The sequence below is a fragment of the Equus caballus genome, chromosome 30 (genome assembly GCF_041296265.1).
Source record: "Equus caballus isolate H_3958 breed thoroughbred chromosome 30, TB-T2T, whole genome shotgun sequence".
Taxonomy (NCBI): domain Eukaryota; kingdom Metazoa; phylum Chordata; class Mammalia; order Perissodactyla; family Equidae; genus Equus; species Equus caballus.
In genome coordinates, this window is record NC_091713.1 from 11,532,926 (window position 1) to 11,557,094 (window position 24,169).

The following is a 24,169-nucleotide window of genomic DNA, read 5'->3' on the forward strand; positions in this document are numbered from 1 at the left end:
AAGCGTCAAACATTCACCCTCTTGCCAAATTTAGAAGTTTGAAACCTTTGTAAAATGAATTTTCCTGCATAGGTTCTTGGCATTACACGGTGCCAGGATGAAATCAAGACCATGCAATTGTTGACAGACAGCAGGCATTACCTTCCATAAGGAAAATGCATTAACAAGGTACCTGGTCTTCTAGGCCAATGGCTTTCAAGGCTTGTCGTCCTCTGTAAGAAAGGGCCAAGTTAATGCTTCTTCCGCGCGCAAATTCAGCCACTCGGATATCTAAGACGTTGGAAGGAGAGTGCATGTTACACGTTGGTATATGTTAGGACACTATGAGCATGTAGCAACTGGTGCAATCAGGCCCAAATTAAAAGACCTTGTTAACTCTTTTAAAGAAAACATTAAGAGTAGTAAATTTGTATTAAATTAAATTTAGATAATTAAGGTTTTTAGAAAAATATAACAATTCCACTTTTTTGAAAAAATTATTTTTAAAATCTAAAGAGAAAGAATTCAAAGAATGAGAAACACATCTCACCATTTTCAGTATCGTCTTACCTTCCCTAGCTTCATATACATCAACTTGGAAATTCCTCTTTGCAAGGAAGCATGCATTTAATGATCCAACCTAGGAATCAAAGCAAGTGTTTTCATATTTTTATCTGATTCTACAATGTAGGGAATTTTTACTGGAAAAATGCTACATTGTATGTAGGTGTACTATTCCTAACCTCGGTTATCACCTTGACTCAGTCACTACTGGAAAGCACCATTTGCAAAAATAATGGGATTAACTCAAGATTAAGTGGTATAATTTTAGAGGTAGTTTGGGGTTTTTTCCTTGTTTTTCTTTTTTTTATGGTGAGATAAAACTTTCATACAGAAAGACCATAAAACATTTAGTTTATAGCATAATTAGAAGCAAATACTCGGATAACCACCACTAGGGTCAAAAAGTAGAGCACTGCCAACCTCCAGAACATTTGACCCCCACGTTGGGTCAAAAAGTAAAGATCCCCCTTGCCTCCTCCCCAATACAGTGCCCAACCTTTCACCTAGAGGTAAACGTCACTCTGACTTTCATGATAACCCATCCTTGCTTCTTTATAGTTTCCCCACTTAGGAATATATCCCTAAGGAATATAGTTTCATTTGGCCTGCTTTTGATCACATAATTAGAATCACCCTTGTGTATTTTTTTACATCTTGCTTCTTTAACTCAACACCATGCTTATGAGATTCATCCATATGTTTGCACGTAAACAGCAGGTCATCCATTCTCGTTACAGTATGATTCTTCATCATATGAAATCTTACAGATTACTTAGCTATTCTACTGTTGAAAGGCATTTGAGCTGTATCTGGTCTGAGAATATTATTTTTTTCCAGTTTTATTGATATAGAATTTACATATAATTTTGTAAAATTTAAGGAATATAACGTAATGATTTGATATATGTATGTATTGTGAAATGATGGTCTGGAAATATTATTAACAATATTGCAAAGAACATTTTTGTACATGTATCCTGGTATATATGTGTATGATTTTCTCTAGGGTTTTATACTTGGAAGTGGAATGCCTGGTTAAGGTGTACGTATCTTCACCTTTAGTATGCCAAACTGTTCCACAATTTTGTCTTAATGTGTTTTCCCACCAGCAGCTTCTGGGAGTTCATCTTTGTCAGCACTTGGTGTTCGCAAACTTTAAACACAATGGCTGGAGAGCAACATGGGAGGACTGTGGTTTTAATTTGCATATGACTGATTGCTGAACAGGTTGAACACTTTTCATATATTGATTGGATATTTGGATCTCCTCTTTTGTAAACTGCCTGTTTAAGTCTCTTGCCCGTTTTCTATTGGGTTGGCTGTCTCTTTTTCTATGGGTTGTTTGAGTTATTCATAGTCTGAGAGATCTTTCTGTCCAAAATAATTCTGGGTCCAAGAAAACATGAAAGAAGGGGATTAATTTAACCGTGAGGGATGTGGCAGACTGTATTTTTTAAAGATGGCCACGACAATCTTTCCCATTCTCTTCCACAATGTGACCTTGACACTCCTTCATCCAGAGATGGAGTTTATTTCTCCACTTCCTTGAATCCAGGAGGGCCTGTAGAAGCCTTTGTCAATAAAACGCAGTAGAAGTGACACTTGAGCTGTTTCCAGGCATAGCCCTCAGCTAGCCAGCCTGGATCCTTCTGCTTCCTGCCTTTTCATGTAAGAAGAACAGCTATCTGGAGGCTGCCATGTGTGAGAAGCCCAAACCCTGTGGACAGGCTGTGCCATTGCTCCAGTCAAGAGACTCAGCTGAGCTCTTCACCCCCCCAGTAGCCAGCACCAGCTGTCAGCTATGCGAGCGCACCATCTTGGATGCCCAGCCTGGTCAAGCTTTCAGATATCTGCAGCCCCACCCCCATAACAGACCATCACCCACAGAACTGTGCCACACAGTAACAGAGGGTTGTTTTAGGCCATTAAGTTTGGGGTGGTTTGTTACCCAGCAATGGATAAACTGGAACAAAGGGATTGACAGAAACTTCATGGAGAAGATGACTCATGAGTTGAGCTCTGAAGGATGAGACTATTGTGACATGCAGAGAAGAAGCAAGTTGATAAAGAATACGAATCTCTTTGGAAATCTAAAAACAACTTTCAAGAGACGGAAAAATTGTTGGTTGAAAAATATGTATTGATTTCTAAGTATTACAAGATTCCTTGCTAGGCGTTAAGGTTGATCCAAAGATAATAAACAATGGCGGCCTTCAGGGAGTTCACAGTCTGGTCTGGATCTTCATTTTTTCTCAAATATTATTCATATATTTATTTAACACATATCTATGGATTTTTTTTCTATGTGCTAGCTCTGTGCTAGGTGCTGGGGTACAACAGAGAGCAAGACACACTCACAGGGCCCCCTCCACGGTGCCCGTGTGGGCAGCCAGGCCCCAGAGGTGTGGGTTTGCCACCTTGGAGCATCTCAGGATGTTTAGGGGCCTTGTGTGGAGCTTAGAGGAATTTGGGGGGCCTTCACGGCTCCACTGCCCAGCCCACACACCTGGGAGCTTGCTGACCCCCTGGGAACGGCAGACTTCCTGCAGAGCAAGAGCCAGGCTTCCAGTGGCCTCACAGTGGGAGTGAGGGGTGCACCCCTCTCGAAGGAAAAACGTCCCTCAGGCCCCAGCGCTGGCTTGCATTTTTTTATTGTAATGTTGCTTAAGTATGTGCAAACTTGCAACTAGACATAAGCTTCTTATGTTTGTAGTTCTCACACAATTGTGAAGCTAAAACAGATGTCAGGTTAACTGTAACCAAAAAGGGGAAGATACACACAGACCTCTCCAGGAGATTACAATCCTTTATACCACAGGGTGAGAAACAGTATGATGGGAAGCACAGCTATGAGAGTGTCGGGGAAGGACCCTTAACGCACGGCAGGGTGTGCAGTGAGATAGGATATGCCTTCTTGGAACAAAATGAAATCTAAGCTGAGCCTGAAAGAAGGAGTGGGAGTCAGCCAAACAAGGGTGCATGGGTCAGGGGCAAGAGGGTTCTAAGTAGAAGGAGCACATGATAAAGGTGAAAAATAACTACTAGAAAGAATGAAACAGAGACATCTGATTAAAGAAACAATAATGATAATGTACAATACCGATGAAGTGGTTTTTATGTGCTTTCACTGCTCTAACTCATTTAATCTTCACTGTGGCCCTATGTAATAGGTACCGTTATTATCCTGTTCAGGGAAGGAAATTGAAGCACAGAGAAGTTAAGTGGCTCCCCTAAGGTAACACAGCTGGTAAGTGCTGGAGTTGGTGTTGAGACTCAAATGTTTCAATCTGGTTCCTGAAAATGAGCTCTCAATCGATAAAACAGAAGTGTGGTTCAACGGCATTGAAGATAGAGTTGAGGATGGAGACAGTGAATTTATAGAGGCACCAGGATGTGAAGTTTATTACATCTTTTCTTGCAGCATCGAACAGCCTGGATTTCTATGGAGAGGAAGCTGATGGAATCAAGCAGAGTGGGATTTGGCCATATGGGCGGAATGGGAAGCAAAGGCATTGAAGAGATTTGTTGAATGAATGAATAGTCAGTAATAACTAAGTTGAAGAGGCTGGAAGGAAGACAGCGGCGGGCTGATGAACAGAAAGAAGTAGGAGGTTCCTGTGAAGAACAAATGTAGCAGAAACAACTGAATGAGAGAGCTAGAAAGTTAGGAGGTTTGTAATCAGAGTCCTAGGTCTGATGCTATTATCTGAGACGGGGCAGCCCCGTGGGATGACAAGGTCCAGATCCAGGATGAGGTCATGGGACTTGGAGGCTGAAGTACAGTGGAGGTGGAAGAGATTGGAAGCACGGAGTTCAAGGAAGTGAGGGGCTAGTCAGGGGGAGGGGCCAACAATGAGAACTTTGATAGGCACGCAGGGTGATGGCAGGGCTGGGGTATAGAAAAAAGACTGTAAGTGCCGAAGTCTTCGATACTGGAGGAAGTGGCCCAGAGGTTGATTGATGACAACAGTGAGGAGGACAGAAGGTGGTATAAGTAGGTGACACAGCCTCAGAGGGTTTGCACAAAACAATGGAGACTTACAGGGCTGGGACTTGCCGTGTGGAGTGGGATACCACGGTAGCCTCCAGTCTTAAGATACTTGAGCTGAGGGAGAAGGCTGCATGGCAGTTGTTGTCCTCAGGGCTCAGTGAAGGCCAGGCATTTGAGAGGGGATTCAACGAGTCAAGTGAAAACACGAAATTTTGCTTACTGAAGAACTGGGATCCAAAGGACCCTGTGGAGGGCTTTGGAAGGGAAGGTGGCAACGAGCAGCTGAGTTGGGAGAGATGAATCTCAGAGCGGGATGAGGATACATCTGGGAGAGGATGCTGGGCTGGAGGAGCTCTGAGATATGGGGGTTACGGAGAGGGCCTTGCACCTGGTCAGTGTTTAGGGGCCTGTGAGTCAGGCCAGGTGCAGGCACCAGGGGACCCCAGTCCTCTTCTACTATTTACTCCACATGAGTTTTTACTCCTTTGCCCCAAGGCACCTTAGCATCTCAGCGCGTATATATCCTGTTTGTAAATAATCCTGTTGTTCAAAGCTTGCATTACCTAACTTTCCTCTTATTACTCAATTTCTGTAGGCCACTGGTGGTTATTTTAAAAACTTGGTCCCTATTTAAACCATTAAGTGTGTGGAAAGTTTTCAAATTTATTTTTTGCGAAGCAGTTCACATATTTAATATTCTGGAAGGCCAACCAAAAAATCCATGGTCAATTGTTTCGTTAAAACAAATATGCCAGGGTAGGGGGGTGGGGAGTCAGGAAATAGGTGCAGCACAGAAGATTTTTAGAGCAGTGAAAATATTCTGTATGATACTAGAATGGTCGATACATGTTGTTATACATTTGTGCAAACCCGTAGAATGTACAACACCAAGAGCGAACCCTAATGTAAACTATGGACTCTGGGTGATGATGTGTCAATGTAGGATCATCGATTGTAACAAATGTACCACTCTCATGGGTGAGGTTGATAATGGGGCTAGGGGTATATGGGAAATCTGTGTATCTTCCCCTCAATTTTGCTGTGAAACTTAAACTGCTCTAAAAAAATAAACTCATAATAAACCAACCAACCAACCAACCACTTTGTCCTGTGGAGTCACTACTGAAATTGTGAGCACGTCAGTTGTTATCACGTGGTGTGTCTGAAGAGATCATTGCCAATTGCTTCCTTCTTAATCCCTAGTCTGAAGTGCCTCGTCTTCTATGGTACTCGTACCATCACTTTCTCACAGGGATGAAGCTGTCTCAGCTAACAGTGTCCCTGGGTACCTGGCAGAGACAACTGGGCCTTGACATCTTTTTCACACTTTCTTCGCTCTCTTCCAGCAGGACCCTGGCCTCTTCGAGGTGTCACTAGTGTCAGCTCCTTTGATTTCGCCAGAGGTGACTTCCTTCTGTTAAACATCTTCTTAAATCTCTTTCCTCTTTCCTCACTTTCTTCCAACGTATTAAAAGTTGTGCGTCTATCTTCCTTTCACTTATGTGTGACAGAATATCTAGTAAGGGTTGTGGAAGTGACAAGTTTGTATCAAGGAAAGGAAAAACTAAGCTTCCAGTGAAGTTCATGCAATAAAATACATTTCTTCCAAAGACTGAATTGCTCTATAGCATTTAGAAGAGAAAAAACAGGAAGGGGTTAAAGGTTAAATAGAGTAAGTTTCACTGCAGGGAAAGGGAAAGGTTTGGGAAACTCCTCTTTCTCTCATAGTGTTATAATCACAACTGCCTCTTTCATGGTGGTGGAAAGCGCCATGGGGGTTGGATCTTGACCGACCGGGTCTCCAACAGGTCAGGGAAGCTGGAACGACGCTGGAGGAAGTCACTCAGAAATGGGCCTTTCATATTGGGAGAACGGGCTAGGTAGAAAGACAAGTAGGACACACAAGCTGCGATCTAAACCACAAATCATCAGAGAAAACCTGACGGCAGGAAATGATCTAAGAGTAGAGAGACTGGGATTCAGAAGCAAGAAATCCATTCATCCACTTCCTGGGAAGTTGGCTATGGGGGAGTAAAGGAGCCATAACAAACAAGGGTCTGAGTGACGGTGTTCAGAACGGGCTCCATTCCCAGCCAATGGTGGGCCAGTGGTCTACTTTCACGGGTTTGTTATTTTCCTTTTCTTTGACTAAAATTGATTCCAGGCTCTGAGGAGAGGAGGCTGACTTGGGTGGAGATTCTGTTTCAGGCCTTTCTAAGCTTGGCAGGTGTTGATCCCTACCTGTCCAGCACTTGTGTGTTTGCCAATCGAGTGTGTGTAAACGGTTCCTCACAGGGGAGGAGACAAGAAGGATTCTCAGGTGGATGGACACAACAGAATTAAGTACAATCTTGGTTCATGAAAATATCAAGTGCTAGAGAGGATGAAGGCAAACAGGATCTCCCATGCTTGCAATATCTTGTCAAATTGAATGTTCATTTACATATTTGACCAACCTCTTCAAGGCCAACAGATACACCAGAAGACATGTGCCAGAATGTTCAGAGCAGTACTTTTCATAACTAAAACAGATAAACAAAAATACTGGAAACAGCCCAAATAGCCTTCACAGAGGAATGGACAAATAAATTATGGTATATTCACACAATGCAATGCAACAATATGACTATATTAGTAATACTATAAGTGAAAAGAATAAATCCCAGATGATTTCATAGTGCATGATACTCATAAAATGAAGACAACTAAAACTCAATTATGTAGATACATAACTTTAGGAGTGTGTATGTATTACTTACGTGTGTATAGATATGATAAATATATATCATATATACAGAAAACATTTATATGTGTATATACAGCAAAGGAAGGATAAACACAAGATTTGGGGCAATGCTTGATCAGATTGGGGAGAAGGCCAGAGGTTGATATGAGTCATTGGCAATGTATTAATTCTGGTGTCGAGTGGTGAGTTCAAAGATACAGCTGCTGCTTATTATTATTAATAAACAAACAAGCCAAAAGGTAAATAAAAATGACTTCTCCAAGCCCAGTCATAGTGATGTGTCCTGAAACAAAGATTATGATAATTCCAATTCTGGTAACTGAAGTTCAAATAAACTAAAAGAAAAATGCATATTGGTAGACGTTACAGAAGTTGAGCTAGAAGGACTAGTAATGGGGCTCATAAACTACTTTTAGACTCAAACTTTATTTCCCCTTCTCATTTCTGTAAAATGTGCTTAATCGGGAATAACTGTCAGTGCCTTCTGTAGCTGTTAGGCGGGCAAAAAGGCTACTAGAGGGAAAGATATAAATGGAAAGGAAGACGTGTGTACTCCATTCTGGGCCCACCACAAACTCTCGGTTGAGACACAGCTGGTTCCTGAGCGCGAATAGAGAGGAGAGTGGGGCTCGGGGAGAAGACATGGGGCAGGTGAGGCAGCTGGGAGCCGTCAACAGTTTGAGTGCTGCTGGCTCTTGGAGTTAAGCCTTGGAGAACAGGACGGTTCTGTTAAGGACATGGACAATTATGAAAAGTCTTTCCTTATCTTTGTCTCGAAGCATGGAAAGTCCACAAGAGTGCTATTCTGATTGTAATTTGTAAATTAAATGTTTTATTAACAACTGGTCTAGCCCATTTGTGCGTAAGCAGAGCCCGGAGGAGACTCCTTGATTACGTAATGATGGGTTTACCCAGTTTATTGTTCCGTTTCCCCACCGTCTTTTTGTCCCCTTTTACTTCCTCTTTTCAGTCATGTGCTTTGACCCCACCCTGGCCCTTCATGTTGATGCCTAAGTTACCAATTAAAAAGGTCATTTGAGAATCTCTGTTATGCAAACACTGTGGTATACTTCTCAGGTGTTGAGTGGGTGTGATTTTATGGAATAGGATTAACTAAATTTCTGGTAATTCCCGTGTGACCTCTCCAGAAACGATTGTTCAGGTGTCCAATGATCATGAGGAAACCATACCTTTTGATTTATAAATGCTGACCCTGAGAAGAAGGGGCATGATTGTTATAAAAATTTCATGCATTTTATGCCTCTTTGTTTTAACGTTTGAAATTAATCTGATAATGTTAAGCGTGTGTCAACTACTTTTGACTTAAGGAAGCAGATAAAACTCTCCCTCAGAATCATAGGCGTATCTGAGTTTGTCACCAAAAACAAATTTTTTTTTTTCTGCTGAGGAAGATTAGTCCTGAGCTAACATTTGTGCCAATCTTCCTCTACTTTATATGTGGGTTGCTGGCACAGTGTGGCTGATGAGTAGTGTAGGTCCACGCCCGGGATCCAAATCCACGAACCCGGACTGCTAAAGCATTCGAACATAACCACCAAACACTCTTTTCAAAAGCCTATTTGTATCTCCTACTCATGGAACTAGAGTTTGGTGTCTCAAGACTTTGATCTTTGAGCATATCAATGTGATGAGAAGAACCAGATTGTTAACTGCACTTACTATGAAATAAGCACATAAAAATGTCTTCCTACTTTGTAACTATTACATCTGCTAGAATTGCATCCTTTATGCCAAATATTGTTTTATTATTTGATCCTTACCCTGACTCTCTGACCTGTATCATCTGAATTTGGCCTCTAAGAACAAGCAGTAGTCTTGATATTCCCTCCTTTGATGACGATGAGGTGAACACCTCATACACACTTTCACTTTCGTGGGGGCTCTTAGACAAGCTTGTTCATGACTTTTTCCCCAACCTAGATCCTTTTCCTGAGCACCAGCTCCGGCTAATGAACCTCTCTACCCCGGTGCCTTAGAGGCGTCACCATCTCAGCATACCTCAGATTCAGCTACTTCCCATCCCTGAACCTTCAGAATATTCTCTTCCTGCTGTATTCCGTATCTCAGGGAATGTCAACTCTGCCCGCTAGTTCACCCAACCAGGATACCTCGGAGAACATTTAAAGCCCCTCTCTACCTACCAATAAACATTTGTTTAGGCAAAAAGTCCCACTGATGGCTCCTTTTGAATCTCTCTCAAAATAGATCTCCTACCGATACCCTCCCGGCTCCCTACACGGGGCGGGGCCCTCATTACCCTCAGCTGGGCCACTGAAAGTTTGCCTAGAACCCTCCGCCCCAGTCTCTACTCCTCACAGAGCTGGATAGCCGCTAAACCAGAAACTGGATGATGCTTTTTCTGTCTTAAAATCCTTTCTTAGCTCCTCCTAAGTCTTCAGAAAAAGTTCCAAATTTTTGACATGACATAAAAGACTCTTACATGTGACTCCAGTTTCTCTCTAGCTTATTTTTTGCTATTCCCACGCACTATCTGTAAGAGGCATACCAAAGTTACTGTATATTTCCTGAAAATACCATGCATTTTTATACTTAGATGCTTTTGAATATAACGTTCCCTTTGACCGAAACATTCTTTCCTGCTTTAAATGTCTGGAAAAAGCTTAGCCTTCCTTTAAGACTCATGTCTTCAGCGCACTTCTTCCTGGATACCTCTCCTCCTCTGAAAGGCTTATTCATCTTTTCTTCTATAATTCCACTGATGTCTATATGTATAAGTATTTTAACTGTCTCTCGCAATAAATTGAATTATTTATTTGCATTCCTTTCTGACTTCCTCATCAGACTGTGACTGCCCAGGGAATAATGATATTTATATGGCTTGTATTTTATCAATCTTTCTATTTCAGATACTTAGTAAGAGCTCCATGTTTTTTAATAAAAAATTAGAAAATACATGATAACGTGATAAAGAGGAAGGAAAAAAGTAATCTCTCACAATTTAACCAGCAGGGAGAACCAGTGTTAACATTTTCTATGCATATAAAACACATGGCATTTCTTTTGAAAACGTTAGCAGGCTGTGCATTTTATGATTTCCTTTAAAAAATGAATAGTATATTGTGAATATAATTCTATGTCAGAAAATATTTTAAATCAAAAGATTTAGTAATTGCATTACATTTTGTTGTCTGCAATGCCCTTATATTTGGACATTCAAATTATTTTACTTTTTAGGATTATAAATTATATATATATAAATTATATATTATCAAATTATATAATATAATTATCTATTAATATTATAAATTAGATATTGTAAATTAAATATATATATTTTAGGATTATAAATTACATATATATTTATACACATATAAATTATATAGTATGCCATACACTCCTTTCTTTTGATTAAATCCCAGTAATGAAACACTCACCGAAGGGCAAGTTTTAGTAAAAGGAGCAAAACCTGCAGAAACTTCTGAGATCCCCACCCTCTTGTCTACCTGCCACCTTGGCCTTAGTGTCAGGAAGAATGGGGTAAAATAAGAGGATAGTGAGAAAGGAGACGGAAAAGAGAAAAGAGAAAGCAGAGTCTGAAACGACCTGGGGAGAGGATGGTGACAGCGTGGGGTGTAGGAGGAGGCAGCCTGATCTTCGCTGGTTTTGTTTTTGGAATAGCTGCAGAGTGCGTGAAAGAGACTGAGAGTGCGTGGGGCAAGATTATTTTCAGAAGGTTTCGTTGCAGGTTTTGAATACAGTTCAGATTTGGTGTTTTTGAGAAACCACATTGAAGATTCTAATTGGTTTTAATCTCTCTCGGGTAGAAGGACAATTGTTTCTCTAAAGTCGATGCCTAGCCGAGGCTGACTTCGACAGAGAGAGAGCTGAAGCAGCTTTCTTCAATCTGCCCAGATTTTTAAGACTATTAATATATATATTTTCAAATTGGCTTCCGGAAAAATGTACCAACTTAGATTATCATCAGCAGTGTAGGAGTGTGTTCTTTTCTCTTTGAGTGTACAGCTAGATAAACAGGTGGGTGGATGGATGTGTACGGACAAATAGAAAAACAGTTTGAGTATTTTGGGACAAATGAGAAGGAAAGAAAAACACAATCTTTGCAGGCAGTTCACAGAGCTTCGAGCTGTCTAAAGTTGCAGGCTCCATCCCAGATCCTGCTCCCCAGGTAGCAAATGAAGTCAGCTCTGAGGGATGAGTTCTCCGTGTCGTGTAGTGAGAGCAGGATTCATGAGGCTTTAGAAGTCCACCAGGGTAGCAAAAAAAGGTGTGAAATGTTAGTCAAGCATGATAGAAAAATATAGGTACAGAAGCGAGGCAGCTGAAAGGAAGCTTATTTGATGAGAAGAATTGGGGCACAAACAAACCGTAAAAGAGACTACGGAAAGCTAACACAGTGAGGTCACAACTTGCCCCCGGCCATTAAGCAAATTCAGGGTGACTTCTACAGCCACGATGAAATCACTCCACTTCTGTTTGTAGAAGGGACTAGATATTGGGGCAGAAATGAGGGGTTTTCATACATAAATTTCAATAGCTGGGGAGTAGAAAACAACAGTGGAGTGAATAGAGTTTTGTTTAATTTAATAGTAATAAAATAAGAATAAAGGTAAGCAATAGTAAATAAGTCCTTTATGTGGTTTACTTATTAATATTTGCATAAAATGAAAAGCATACATTTGAACCAAGTTATATCTAGACCTTGACTCAAGATTGTCAAACATTTGATTGTTTATATGTGTCTAGGATATTGACTTTGGAGAAAGTGAAAATTCTGAGTGACATTTGATTTCTACTTTTATAAAGACTAGATTGAGGGGGCTGGCCCCGTGGCCGAGTGGTTAAGTTCGCGCACTCCGCAGCAGGCGGCCCAGTATTTCGTTAGTTCGAATCCTGGGCGCTGACATGGCACTGCTCATCAGACCACGCTGAGGCAGCGTCCCACATGCCACAACTAGAAGAACCCACAACGAAGAATACACAACTATGTACCGGGGGGCTTTGGGGAGAAAAAGGAAAAAATAAAATCTTTAAAAAAATAAAAAAATAAAAAAAAAATAAAGACTAGATTGAGAACAAAGTCAGAGATCTGCGAATGAGGAAGTGTGAAAAAGCAGCAGCAGAGTTTCAGAGTTAAAAGACATAGCGACCTAGATTTAGCCCAAGATGAAGAAAGCGAGAGGCAGGGAGAGGAAGATTTCCTGAGCCTCTAGCTGACGGCAGACGCTCCGACGCGAGGGCTCCTCACCGTCTAGAGCTGACTCTGTGCCACTAAGCTGAGTGCAGTGAGTGGCGAAGTGCAAAGAGCCTAAGGAGACAGGGCAGGGACACCATCTAGGGCCACTTTGACATCAAGACCATTTCGAGCTTATAAATCCCTGGCAGAATCTAACATCACAGCTGTGAGATGCAGGCTCACAAAGGCCAGGTCGAGCTGCTTCGAAGGCAGTTTCATCAGCAGAGGCCACTAACTTGACTTGAATACCAGGGGTAGGGCACCATTATGGACAGCAAGTCAGAAAACGCACGAGTCTCCTCACCCTGATGGTTTGCAAGCTTTTACCGTCTAATCACCTATTAATGGAGAATTTTGCTTGGTCAAACGTAGGGAGAATGGATCACAAAACACTGGTTAGTGGAGCTGCTTGTCAGCGGGGGAGACAGAAGAAATGCTTCGATGACACCCTAAATGCGTCTTCAGGGCGTGTGCTAGATCAGAGCAGCAGCAGGAGGCAGCTAGGCCTGCAATCCTTCCTAATCGTTTCAGCCAGAGCTCTAGGCTTCAACCAAAAAATGGGGTCTTAAGTAGCTCTAACTGTCGCGGAAAGAGTGCCCCTTGGCTCTGATCATTTCCGTCCTATCTGTAAACACTGAAAAGAGTCTTTAGAAGCAGAATTTCTGAATACCGAGGACCTGACTATGTCCTTAAGGATCCATGTACAGGTTAGACAGCCTTTTGTCTGACTTCTCTGGCTGGTCGCTTTGTAAAGAAAAGAAGCGTATCATGTAACACAAAGGGAGGTGGCTTATGTTGGTGGCAGTTTTTTCCCCTAGGTTAATTTGTTAGAATTGGAAAGCTACGCCTGTAGAAATCCTTCCAGCCTGAAAAGTAAAGATCGTTTTTCAAATCCTGTTTCAAGTTAGTCCTTCAAAAGATTACATTCACTATGACACCATTCTAGTGAAAAACATTGTCTTTCTTTTAATTGTCTGTAACTTCTAAGAGCATGATTCCATCGACTTTGTTTCTGAAAGCAAACTCAAGTACATAAACTGTTTTAGTGTGTTTGAGAGCAGAAGGCGCTGGGTAACCTTTATAAAAAAGAAGGGAGCAGGACCCAGAGATAAAACCATCTTTAGACTCATGAAGTTAAAAATCTTCTATGGGCAATAAACTACGCTTGTCAACTTTAATAGGATGCAGCCTGTCATAAAGGCAAACAAAACTGTGTGGGCGTTTTCCGGGGGGAGAGGTCTTCCCAGGTGGATCCTCCAGCTTCTAGGAGGGGATCCCAGTGGTGGCGGGTGGCGGGGCGGGGGGGGGGGGGGGGGGGGGGGTGGGGGGCGGTATCTGGGAATAGTGTTTCACACAAGAAGGAAATATTAAACTTAATACTGTGATTTTTCTAAATATTCAGATTAACGTTTCTGAAATACTGTTTGAACATCTTTTTCCACTTTTCAATAGTTAAACTTTCACCAGTTTATGATCATGGTTTACAGTGTCTTTCACCCTTGGTTTCTCAGTAAGAGTTCCTTGTTGATTCCTTCTCACCCCTTTGACTTGACACGTCTTTTTTTTTTAAAGATTGGCACCTGAGCTAACCACTGTTGCCAATCTTCTTTTTTTTTTTTCCTCCTTTTTCTCCCCAAATCCCCCCAGTACTTAGTTGTATATTTTAGTTGTGGGCCCTTCTAGTTGTGGCATGTGGGACGCTGCCTCAGCGTGGCCTGATGAGCGGTGCCATGTGCGCACCCAGGATCCGAACCGGCGAAACCCTGGGCTGCTGAAGCGGAGCGTGCAAACTTAACCACTTGGCCATGAGGCCGGCCCCTGATGTGTCTTCAAAGAACAGAAATCAATTGGTTTAACACGGGATCAGCCAATCACAACATTAGAGCAAGGACACATTCTTAGTGTGACTTTTCCCTGGGCAGGGCTACCACTGGAAAGAAGGGAAGTTCACTGTATTCTTTGACTTCCGAGTAAAGGTTCTCAGTTCTGTTGCAGTTTTCTCCTAGGGGCCGAGAAGAGCCTTTAAGGTGTTGGCCAATGTACTGTCCAGGACCCGGCCCACAGGGAGGGAGAGAACGGGAAAGGAGAACAGAAACACAAGGAAGAAGATGGGTGAGGAAACAACGCTGTCCTTTATATGTTCAACTTAACCTCCTTCAATTGCTTTGTTTAATCCATGCTTTTTTTCTATAAAAGCCTCAATATTTAAGCTTTCATCTGTTAGGAAATTTCCTTCACCTTCATATCCTTAAGAAGAGTTTTTCCATTACTCTCATTTATTCATCCATCCAATACTAACTAAATAATAACATTAAGCAATGTCAGGCATAGTTCCAACTGCTAGAATACATTGGTAAATATGAGTTTATATCCTGGTTGGATATAAAAAACCAAAAACTAATAAAGTGTGTAATTTCAGATACTCTTAGATAATATAAAAAACATAAAACAGGGAAAGGGTGAGGCCAGACAGGCTCAGTTCCCACAAGAGCCTTTTGCGAAGAGTTTGGAATTTATTTATTTTTATTTTTATTTATTTTTTTGAAAGGAAGCTTGGCCCTGAACCAACATCTGTTGCCAATCTTCCTCTTTTGGCTTGAGGAAGATTGTCCCTGAGCTAACACCTGTGCCAATCTTCCTCTATTTTATACGTGGCATGCCGCCACAGCATGGCTTGATGAGCAGTGTGTGTGGGTCGGCACACGGGTCCGAACCTGTGAGCCCCAAGCTGCCGAAGTGGAGTGTGGACTTAACCACTATGCCACTGGACTGGGCCCTGGATTTTATTTTATTTGCACGAGAAACCATTGGAAAGTTTTAAGCAAAGAGTGATAATTATCAGAAGTATGTTTTAAAAGGATGATTCTGGCTGCTTTGTGGAGAATGGACTGTCCTTGGACAGGAGCAGAAGCTGGGAGTCCTCTTAGGAGGTGGATGCAGGAGTATGAATGAGGGATGGTGGTGGCCTGGACATGATGCTAGCCATGGCCAGAATTGAAATCTATTTTGGATCTAGAGCCGCTAAGCTTCCTGGTGGAGTAAAAGAGGACTGGAGGTTTGCATGAAATGAAAGATGGAACCGCACATGATGCCTAGGCACGGGCCTGAGCAATAAGGTGGAGAGCACTCCTAGGCAGAGGAATTTTAGTTGCTTCTTGATGCATGTGTGTTGATTTATGTCTCCTATATTCCAGCAAATGTAAGTGTGCCCCGATAATGGAGTGGTTACATGATAAAGAGTTAAGCGTTCTTCGGGGAGAAATCCGTGGATGACACCACATTTTTATGCCTTCCAAAATCATATATCCCATCACATATTTGTTATCTCCCCTTGGATTTCGAAGAGACGTCACTGCTGTCACCCTAATCCAAGTCTCGGACAAACACAACAGCCTCCCAACTGGCCTATCCTGTCTTCTTACAGCTTCCCAGTCTTTCTCCACAGAGCGGCCTGAGGAATCTGTGGAAATCACAACTGACTTCCCTGCCTAAAATCCTCCAACGGCTTTCCATTGCGCTTAGAATAAAGTCCAGTCTTCTTGCCTGGCCCCTCAAGATCTTAGCAGATCTGGCTATCTCAGTCCCTCCAGCCTCATTCTGTCTGCCTTTCTGTCTGCGCCTTGAACGTGTCCAATTCTCTATCGCCTCAGGGTTTCTCTTCTTGCCGTTCCTTCTGCCTGAAATGCTCTCCGTAGCTCTTCACATAGCTGCTTCCTTCTCATTATTCAGGTCTCTGGCCATATGTCCCCTCCTCAGAGAGGCTGTCCCCAACGACACTCTAAACAGATACCCAGAAGACACTCTCTATAGCATTGCTCTGTTTGCATTTCTTTCCCGTACTTATCACTCACCAAAACGACTTGTTTTCTTCTCCATTGCCTTTCTCCTCCTTCTGCTTACCACTGTATCCCTGATACCCCAAACAATGTTGAGACATAGCAGGCACTCAAGAAGATTTTGTTGAATACGTGAATTCCCATTTTATGCAAAATTTTTATAGGCAAGAATTGGACTTAAGCCCGGGATGAAAAAATGACAACATATGTCACATAGATTGACCAATAAAGCATGTGGTAACATTCCTCTGCATTTTGAAATTTAGCACCAGAAGTGTTAGAGGAACTGTCGTAGCACTTTGGGGAAAAGACAGTAAAGAAGGCAGAACAAAAGACAAAGTTAGTATATACTATATAACAATATGTGTGATATAAAATACACCAATCTCTATACAGCCTATGACAGTGGCCCATATTAGGGCCTCAATGAAGTTTTGTTGAGTAAACGAACGAATGACTATGAGCTAAAAGCCTGCAAATGACTAGACCAAAGGTGAAAACAAAATGATTAAACTTTAACTAATGGGGATTTTTATCTTTTGAAATAGGAATTTTGCTGAGTGGGGAAAAAAGACCATTGACTTGAAGGAGCCCAGCGTTGAACAGAACCAGCTTTGGTGGGATAGCAGTGGAAGCAAGGAGAAACCCCCTCGCACATCCTGCTGGGTGTGGGGCGAGTCCTGGCCTGCCCGCCTCACCCGCTCAGGGAGAGCCCAGCACTTCAATCTTAGGTGTTTCATCGGTCAGCCAAATAAGTCAGGCGACAGACAAGGTATTATTCCCAAACATTTAAATAACTAGTGAACATCAACATGACAATTTTGCATTAGTTTCATGTTTCTTGATCCTTTTATCCTTATTAGACAGTATCAACTGAGTTATCAACCAAACTGGGGCAAACGTTTTGATTAAAATGACTATTTAGAATAACATGCTTCTAAAAACACAGCCAATTTGGAGATAAATCAAACTCAATGGTCTTTCTCTTCTGTTTTTAAGAAATGCTAAACCAGAATGACGAGGGAAAACAGACACCTTTGTATTTAATGGAAATAAAATACCTTTCCTAGAAAAGAGGAAGTTAAAACTAATACCACACTTAGAACAGGTATACTTAAATATCGGAAAAGTTTTCACAAGAAAATGAACAATCCGTCCAAGTGATTAATAAGAATTATTAAGAGTAATGGTAATTAATATAATACCAGCAGGAATAATATATCCAGATAGATTCTTACCAAGCCACCACCAATGACTGCTATCTTTTTCCTTTGACTGTCAGATGAATCCATAACTGCCGACGGGTTTTCCCTAATCATTGTGGCTTCCGTCCCTGAGCAAGCTGTGTCTTCCCCGCCCTGAACTCCGTCTTTATACCTCCCGAAGCCCTGCATTGCGAGTCAGCAGCAGTGTTTGTCAGGGCCAATTTCCCTCTGACTGAGGGGATAGTATTTAACCCATTGGTAGCCCAAAGTACAATCAGCTCAGCTTTATGAAAGAAGGGAATTCGTTGCAATAACCAAATTTTGAAAAACCCAGCTGAGTGAAGACACTCACTCTCTAATGTGTAAGACACCAAACTTTTTAAAGCCCAGTCTGGCGACTTCTTTTTCTACAGTATGTATTCTTAGTTTCATTTTCATTCATGATTAACCATCAATGAAACCTCCCCTGTCTGAAGTCCCAAAAGGTCTTCTGCTTCTCTTAGAGAGTAAGACGGCTCAGTTTCACAGCTGATCCCTGGTTTATGCTTGTGATTAAGACCAGTCAGGAGTTTTGCCTCACGAGTCCTGATAGATGGTCTCTAACAGACTACTTGGGAAAATTTTTTGCCTAGTCTTAATGTTCTCCTGAACGAGATTTTGAATTGTGTAACTGACCACCTTCCTTCTTGTTGTTTTTGCATTGGCTGCTGGAAACCTTAGGATCTAATTTGTGTGTTACCGTTAGGGAGGAGTGTTAATACTATGCTTCTTATAAACTCACCCTTGGATTCATATGATCTCTCCACTTCTTCGTCTTCTTTTGCCCCATTTTAAATGTCTATTATTTATTTCTTGTGGGTATTGGTGAATGGAAATTTCTTTTCTGGAACATGATGTGGTGTAAAATAAAGTAAGAACGTAAATGATGACCTTCTTCACTTCCAGGGAGAATTCAGAGCAGTTTTTCCCTGGTAACGAGCTAGAGTTAAACGTCACTCAGTAGTGACCCCTTGTGGATAAATATGGTTAGAGTTGCTGGAAAACTTTTCTATTATTAGGTATTTTTATTTATTTATTTTGAATACACTCACATGGTATGAAATTCAAAAGACATAAAAAGGTACACAGTGAATAGTCATTCTTCTTCTAACCCTGTCCCTTGGCCACTTATTTCTCCTGCCCAGACGCAACCAGTGTTTTGGTGTCTGGGTTACCCTATTCTTCAAGTGTCAATCTCTTTCTCTCGCTCACCCTCCCTCGCTTCCTTTCCATAAATAGTAGCAAATTTTCCACACTTTTCCAGACACTGTTATTTCATTTTACAACTTATAGCTCTAGAATTCTTCAATAGCAATATATGAAGAGCTCTCTTATTTGTTTTTTAAAATTATAGACTATAACATCTCCAAAAATAAAATAATAAAATGCAAGTGTACAGTCCAATAACGTACTCTAAAACAAGCCTCCATGTAACCACCACTCAGGCCCAGAAAAAGAAGATTGCCAGAATCCCAGAAGTCTACACGTGTCCCTTGCCTGTTACCTCTCCTTTGTAGAAGTAACCGTCATCCTGACCTTATCACTTCCTTGCTTTTATTTATAATTTTACTGCCATACATGCATCTGTAAAATTATTTAGTTTTGCCTCTTTTTGAACTTTCACTGTAAATGAATTCATATATTTTTTTTCTTTGCAACTTGCTTCTTGTTCTCAACGTCATGCCTCTTAATATCCATCTGTGTTGTTGCAGGTAGATCTGGTTCTCTCATTTCCATTGTTGTGTATTATTTATCCGTTCCATTGTTGAAGCTCATTTGGGTGCTTCCAATTTTTTAATATTGTGAATAATGCTGCTGCCATGAACAATCTTGTGTATCCAATGTGCACAGATGTATGAGTATCTCTAGGATTTCCATGCCGTCTATGAATATTTTTAACCTTCCTAAATAAATCAAAGTTATATTTCAAAGTATTGTACTTTTACTTGACATAGTGTATAGAAGTTTCTCTTCTGCCACATTCTCATTAACATGTGCATTGTTGGAATTTCTAGATTTTGCAGGTCTGAGGGGTGTGTACTATATCTTATTGTCATTTTAAGCATTCTTTGATCATTAATGAAGTTAAGCCCCTCTTCACCTGTTCATTGACAATTTGCTATTCTTTTGTGTAGCGCTTATTTTCCTTTCGGATAGTCTTTTTTTTTCAACAAACAATGGATATGAGTTTTGTTCTTTATATATGTTGCAAATAACTTCTGCCACGCTTGGCTTGCATTTTTGTTTTCTTAGTGGTGTCTTTTGATGAACAGATATTCTTAATTTTAACATATTCAAATTTATCAACCTTTCCTTGGTGATAGGCGCTTTTCATGTCATGTTTTACACATTTTTTTCATAGTCGTGAAGTCATGAAGATGTTCTCCATGTTGTCTTCCAAAAGATTTATAATTCACTTTTCACTTTTAGGTCTATAATGAACATGGAGTTAATTTTTATGCAAGTTGTGGTATAGGAGCCCAAAGGAAATTTCATTTTCTTTTCCAAATGAATACCCAATTTTCCCCAGTATTACGAAGCAAAAAGACTTTCCTTTTCCCACTTACTGCCTTTGTCTCGGGTCCAGTGTTCAGATATGTGGGGGTCTGGTTCTACATTTCTATTCTATCTCATTCCATCTGTTCCTCACTTGCCTATACCAGTGCCAATTCCATAGACAAGAACCATAACTTTAAAAGAAAACTTAATATCTTGAGTAATTCCGCCTGCTTTGTCCTTCTTCAATAGTTATCTTGACTATTCTTAGTTCTTTGCATTTCCATCCAAGTTTTAGAAAGAGGTTGTTAATTCTGCCAAGAAAAACCCCCAAAACCTTGTTGGGTCTTTTTGTTGAGATTGCTTTGAAAGCATGACATATTTAGAATGTTGAGTTTTTCCATCATAGATGTGGTTTCTCTCCCCACTTGTTTAGGTCTTGTCCAAGGTTCCTCAAAGTTTTATATTTTCCCTTCTTGAAGTCTGCCCCTCTTTTGTTGGATTTAATTCTAGGTAATTAATATTTTTTATTTTAATGCAAATGATATCTTTAATTTTATTGTCTGCTGTTGATGGTATGTAGAAATATAACTAATTTTTGTTTGTTGAGTTTGTATCCAGCAATGTTGTAAAACGGTCATTAATTCTAATAATTTGTCTGTAGATTCTTTTGGGTTTTTCACCACAACCATGATGATAGTTTCTTTCTTTCTTTCCTGTTGATTGACTGAATGATTGCCTTACTGTGCTGGCTAGCACCTCCAGTAGGGTGTGGAATGGAAATATATTTCTTAAGTTCCAAATAGATGCAACTTCCTATTTCTCTTATTGGTATTGATTTCTAGAAAAATTTTGTTGTGGTCAGAGAATATGCTCTATAGATCTTCAAACATTTGAAATTGGCTGAGACTTGCTTTATGGCCAGCAAAAGGTAAATTTGTGTAAATGCTTTGCATGTGCCTGAAAAAAAGGTGTATTTGCAGCTATTGTGTGCATTTTCCCATATATATCCATTAGGTCAAATATCTTAATCATGTGTTCCAAACGTTTGCATTCTTACTGACTTTCAGTCTGCTTGTTTATCAATTACCGAAAGAAGAGTGTTTCAAAATCTCACACTGTGATTGGTATTTGTCTGTTTCGTCAGAGTTTGTCTCCATATGGAGCAATCCACATTTAAATTGGCCACAGTTATGGTGAAATAAAGCTCATGATTATGAAGCAACTTTATTTCAAAAAACAATTTTTGCCTTAAAGTTTGTCTGGTATTAATATTTGCTTTCTATATTTGGTTAGCATTTACATACTATATCTTTTCCAACCTTTTGATTTCAACTGTCTCGTACTTTCATGTTCTAAATGTGGCCTTTGTAAATAACATTTAGTTGAATCTACAATCGAAAATCTATCGAATCTACAATCTTTATCTTTCAACTTGAGTCTTTGGTGTACAACTCTCTACTTAATAGCTGGAAACTTACCCTTTCTCTTCTACTCAAAGAAGCACATCTGATTGTATATTATTATCTGAGTAACATTGCATCTAATTTAATTATTTAAAAAATAATTTTAAAATATTGATACTTTAACTCTTATGTATGACATTGTTGACCCACCTCACAAATGATGTAGTTAAAATAATGTTTTATGACATTGACATTGACTATGAGGATGCTGATAACTGCTGTTCTATGATATTTCTAGATTTATGAGGTGAGTCAAATAACTTTCTAGTTATACGCCAAAAAAACATGTATCAAGCAAGTAGATGAGATAAAAGAGATTAATAATGGTCATGTGGTTCTATGCAGCCTGTAAACAATGTGCCGACAGACTGGTAAGTACTGATTATTATTACTTTGGTAGTAAGTTCCAGCTCTTTTCTCAGTTCACTCTTAGTAGAATACATAAAATTATTTTATACTATTATCTCCTAGGAATTTCCCCACTCCCTGTAACAGGGAGAGTAAGTATTCACGACTGTTTCTTAAGTGACAATTTTCAAGTCTCATCTTGCCTTTTTTTTGGATAATCAAAATCTGAATGAAACTGAAATTTATAAACAGCTACATTTTATAACAACACCTGAATGATGTGGATTTGATGTTCTTTGTGTTATAAGAGGAAGGAAGAGAGAATTAACTTTTCGTGTGAGGTTGGGCAGGAGAAGACAGATCTGGGTAGAATGACATAATTGATGAGTTTCAGAAATTGAAGGACAGCATGAGGGCCCTGGGTGCCTGCTAAGAGAAAGGCCATCAAAAGCTTGAACAAAGTTTAATGACTAAAATGTAGTTTTAACTACAATTTGGACCATGGCTACTTATCCCTCTGTTCTTCCTAAAGTCAAGTAGAAAGAATTATCTTGGAGGGGCCTCAGGAAAATTCAAGATCACATCTTCTTTCCCTGGAGGACTTCTATGAGGGAGAGAAGAAGTTATTAAATTGGTTTTCCCCCATCCTCTGAGCCTGAAGAACTTGAGGCTGTGGGACAAGTTAGGGATCTTTGGGGTAACTTGGATCAGTTCATGCTCACTGGGATGCAGTTCTTTGTTAATCCCCAAAACAGGCCCTTTTCCAACAGAATGACTCCAAGAGGAGCATACTTTATAGTATGATTTATTTTACAGAAGAACCTGAATATTTCTACTTTTCTCTACCTATGTTTATAAATTTGACAAATCAGCATTATTGGGAGTAATAAAAGTTTATAAAAAATTAAAATTTAGTGGAAATTAATACAATATTTGCTCTGTTGTTTTCTAATTCTCATACTGTTGAAGTTGACAGACTATTGTCTCACTTTTTTTTCGAGGAATCAGCTTGCTCAGTAATTGTTTACTCATTTCACCAGGCCCTTTGCATGTGCAGCACCATGCCTGGAATGCTGTCCTCTTAGCTTTGCATGACTGGCTTTCAGCTCAAATACAATATCCTGAGTTTGATCACTCTTTCTAAAAGATGTACTCACTCCATCATTCTCTAACGTCTTCCTGTTTATTTCTTTTATTGCATTTACTATTATATGAAACCTGGTTTATTTATCTACTTAATTGATTAGCAAATAAATATTAGTGAAAGTGAAGAGGGAGGAAAGTAGATGGATTCAAGATATAATTTTGAGGTAAAATAGCCAGGATTTTTTGGTAAATTGAACATAGTGTATGCATATTGACAAATAAAAATGGCAAGCAATAGGATATATTGGAGTATATGAGGAAGCCATTTGGTATAAACCTAATTCGGCCTGACTTTGTTTTTTCCAAAAGGGCCTGACTGTGGCTATTGAGCACGCATTGCATATCTGCTTAGACATTTCCTATGGCCAGAACAAAGGCCCTTGAGATAAAGGTGCAACTTCCCCCTACATTAGCATTTTTCCTTAGGCTAGGAACTGATTGCTGCACTCACCTTTGACCACCCAGCTCACCTGTGAACACTCAGCTGGAGACAGCAGACTGCCACCCTGCTGTGTTCACTGAGACAGAAGACCTACCTGCTGTTTCCATCAATCGTTGTGCCGACAGAGCAGTCTCGCGACTATTGTAAAAGGGACATTTCAATCCTATGTGAAACTCCTCTCTGGGGGTATATAACCAGTCTGTGCACCCCACTTCTTTGGTACCCTTTCTTCCTTTGGGAAGAAAGGCCCCGGATTATAATCCTCAGATTTAAGCTCAGAATAAACTCACCCAAATTTTCATTTATAGATTGGTTATGGATTATTTTCGTCGACAATATGTTGGGGAACAGGGGCAGAGTTCTGGAATCAAGGACGACTTTCAGGTTTCCAGCTTGAATAACTGGCGGTACCATTTACTGAGTGTAAAAGAATGGGGGGCGGGATTTAGACTTACCCTCTGGGGTATATTAAGTTTGAGATGTGAGTATTCAGTTAGATAACTAAATGGAGATATTAAGTATATGGTTGCATATACGAATCTGGAACACAGTGGAGGAGTCAAGGCCAGAAAAATAAGTTTAGAGTCACCAGTACATCAGCATAAAGATGGTGTTGGAAGCTATATGAATGGGTAACTCACCTAGTGAAAGAGGACTGATTGAGAAAATGGTTAG

The 24,169-nt window shown here is 40.3% G+C and overlaps 1 protein-coding gene and 1 long non-coding RNA gene across 4 annotated transcripts in view; one reads left to right on the plus strand and one right to left on the minus strand.

Moving 5' to 3' along the window:
* KMO (kynurenine 3-monooxygenase) overlaps positions 1-17,975 on the minus strand; it is a 53,743-nt gene extending 35,768 nt beyond the window's left edge. For 2 of the 3 annotated variants that reach the window (XM_005607944.4, XM_070255779.1), the window contains exons 1-3: positions 17,591-17,953; positions 550-619; positions 173-270 (exon numbers count right to left, since the gene is read on the minus strand). In XM_005607944.4, the coding sequence (XP_005608001.1) occupies positions 173-270; positions 550-619; positions 17,591-17,746 (324 nt within the window). In that variant the 5' untranslated portion in view covers positions 17,747-17,953. Of the gene's footprint in view, positions 1-172; positions 271-549; positions 620-17,590 lie in introns of all 3 variants that reach the window. The other variant, XM_023632624.2, reaches the window with a different exon arrangement.
* Positions 14,422-23,801, plus strand: LOC138921546 (uncharacterized). The gene is made up of 2 exons (XR_011434184.1): positions 14,422-14,628; positions 16,901-23,801. It is a non-coding gene; the product is annotated as an uncharacterized lncRNA (long non-coding RNA).
* Positions 23,802-24,169: the final 368 nt, after the last annotated feature.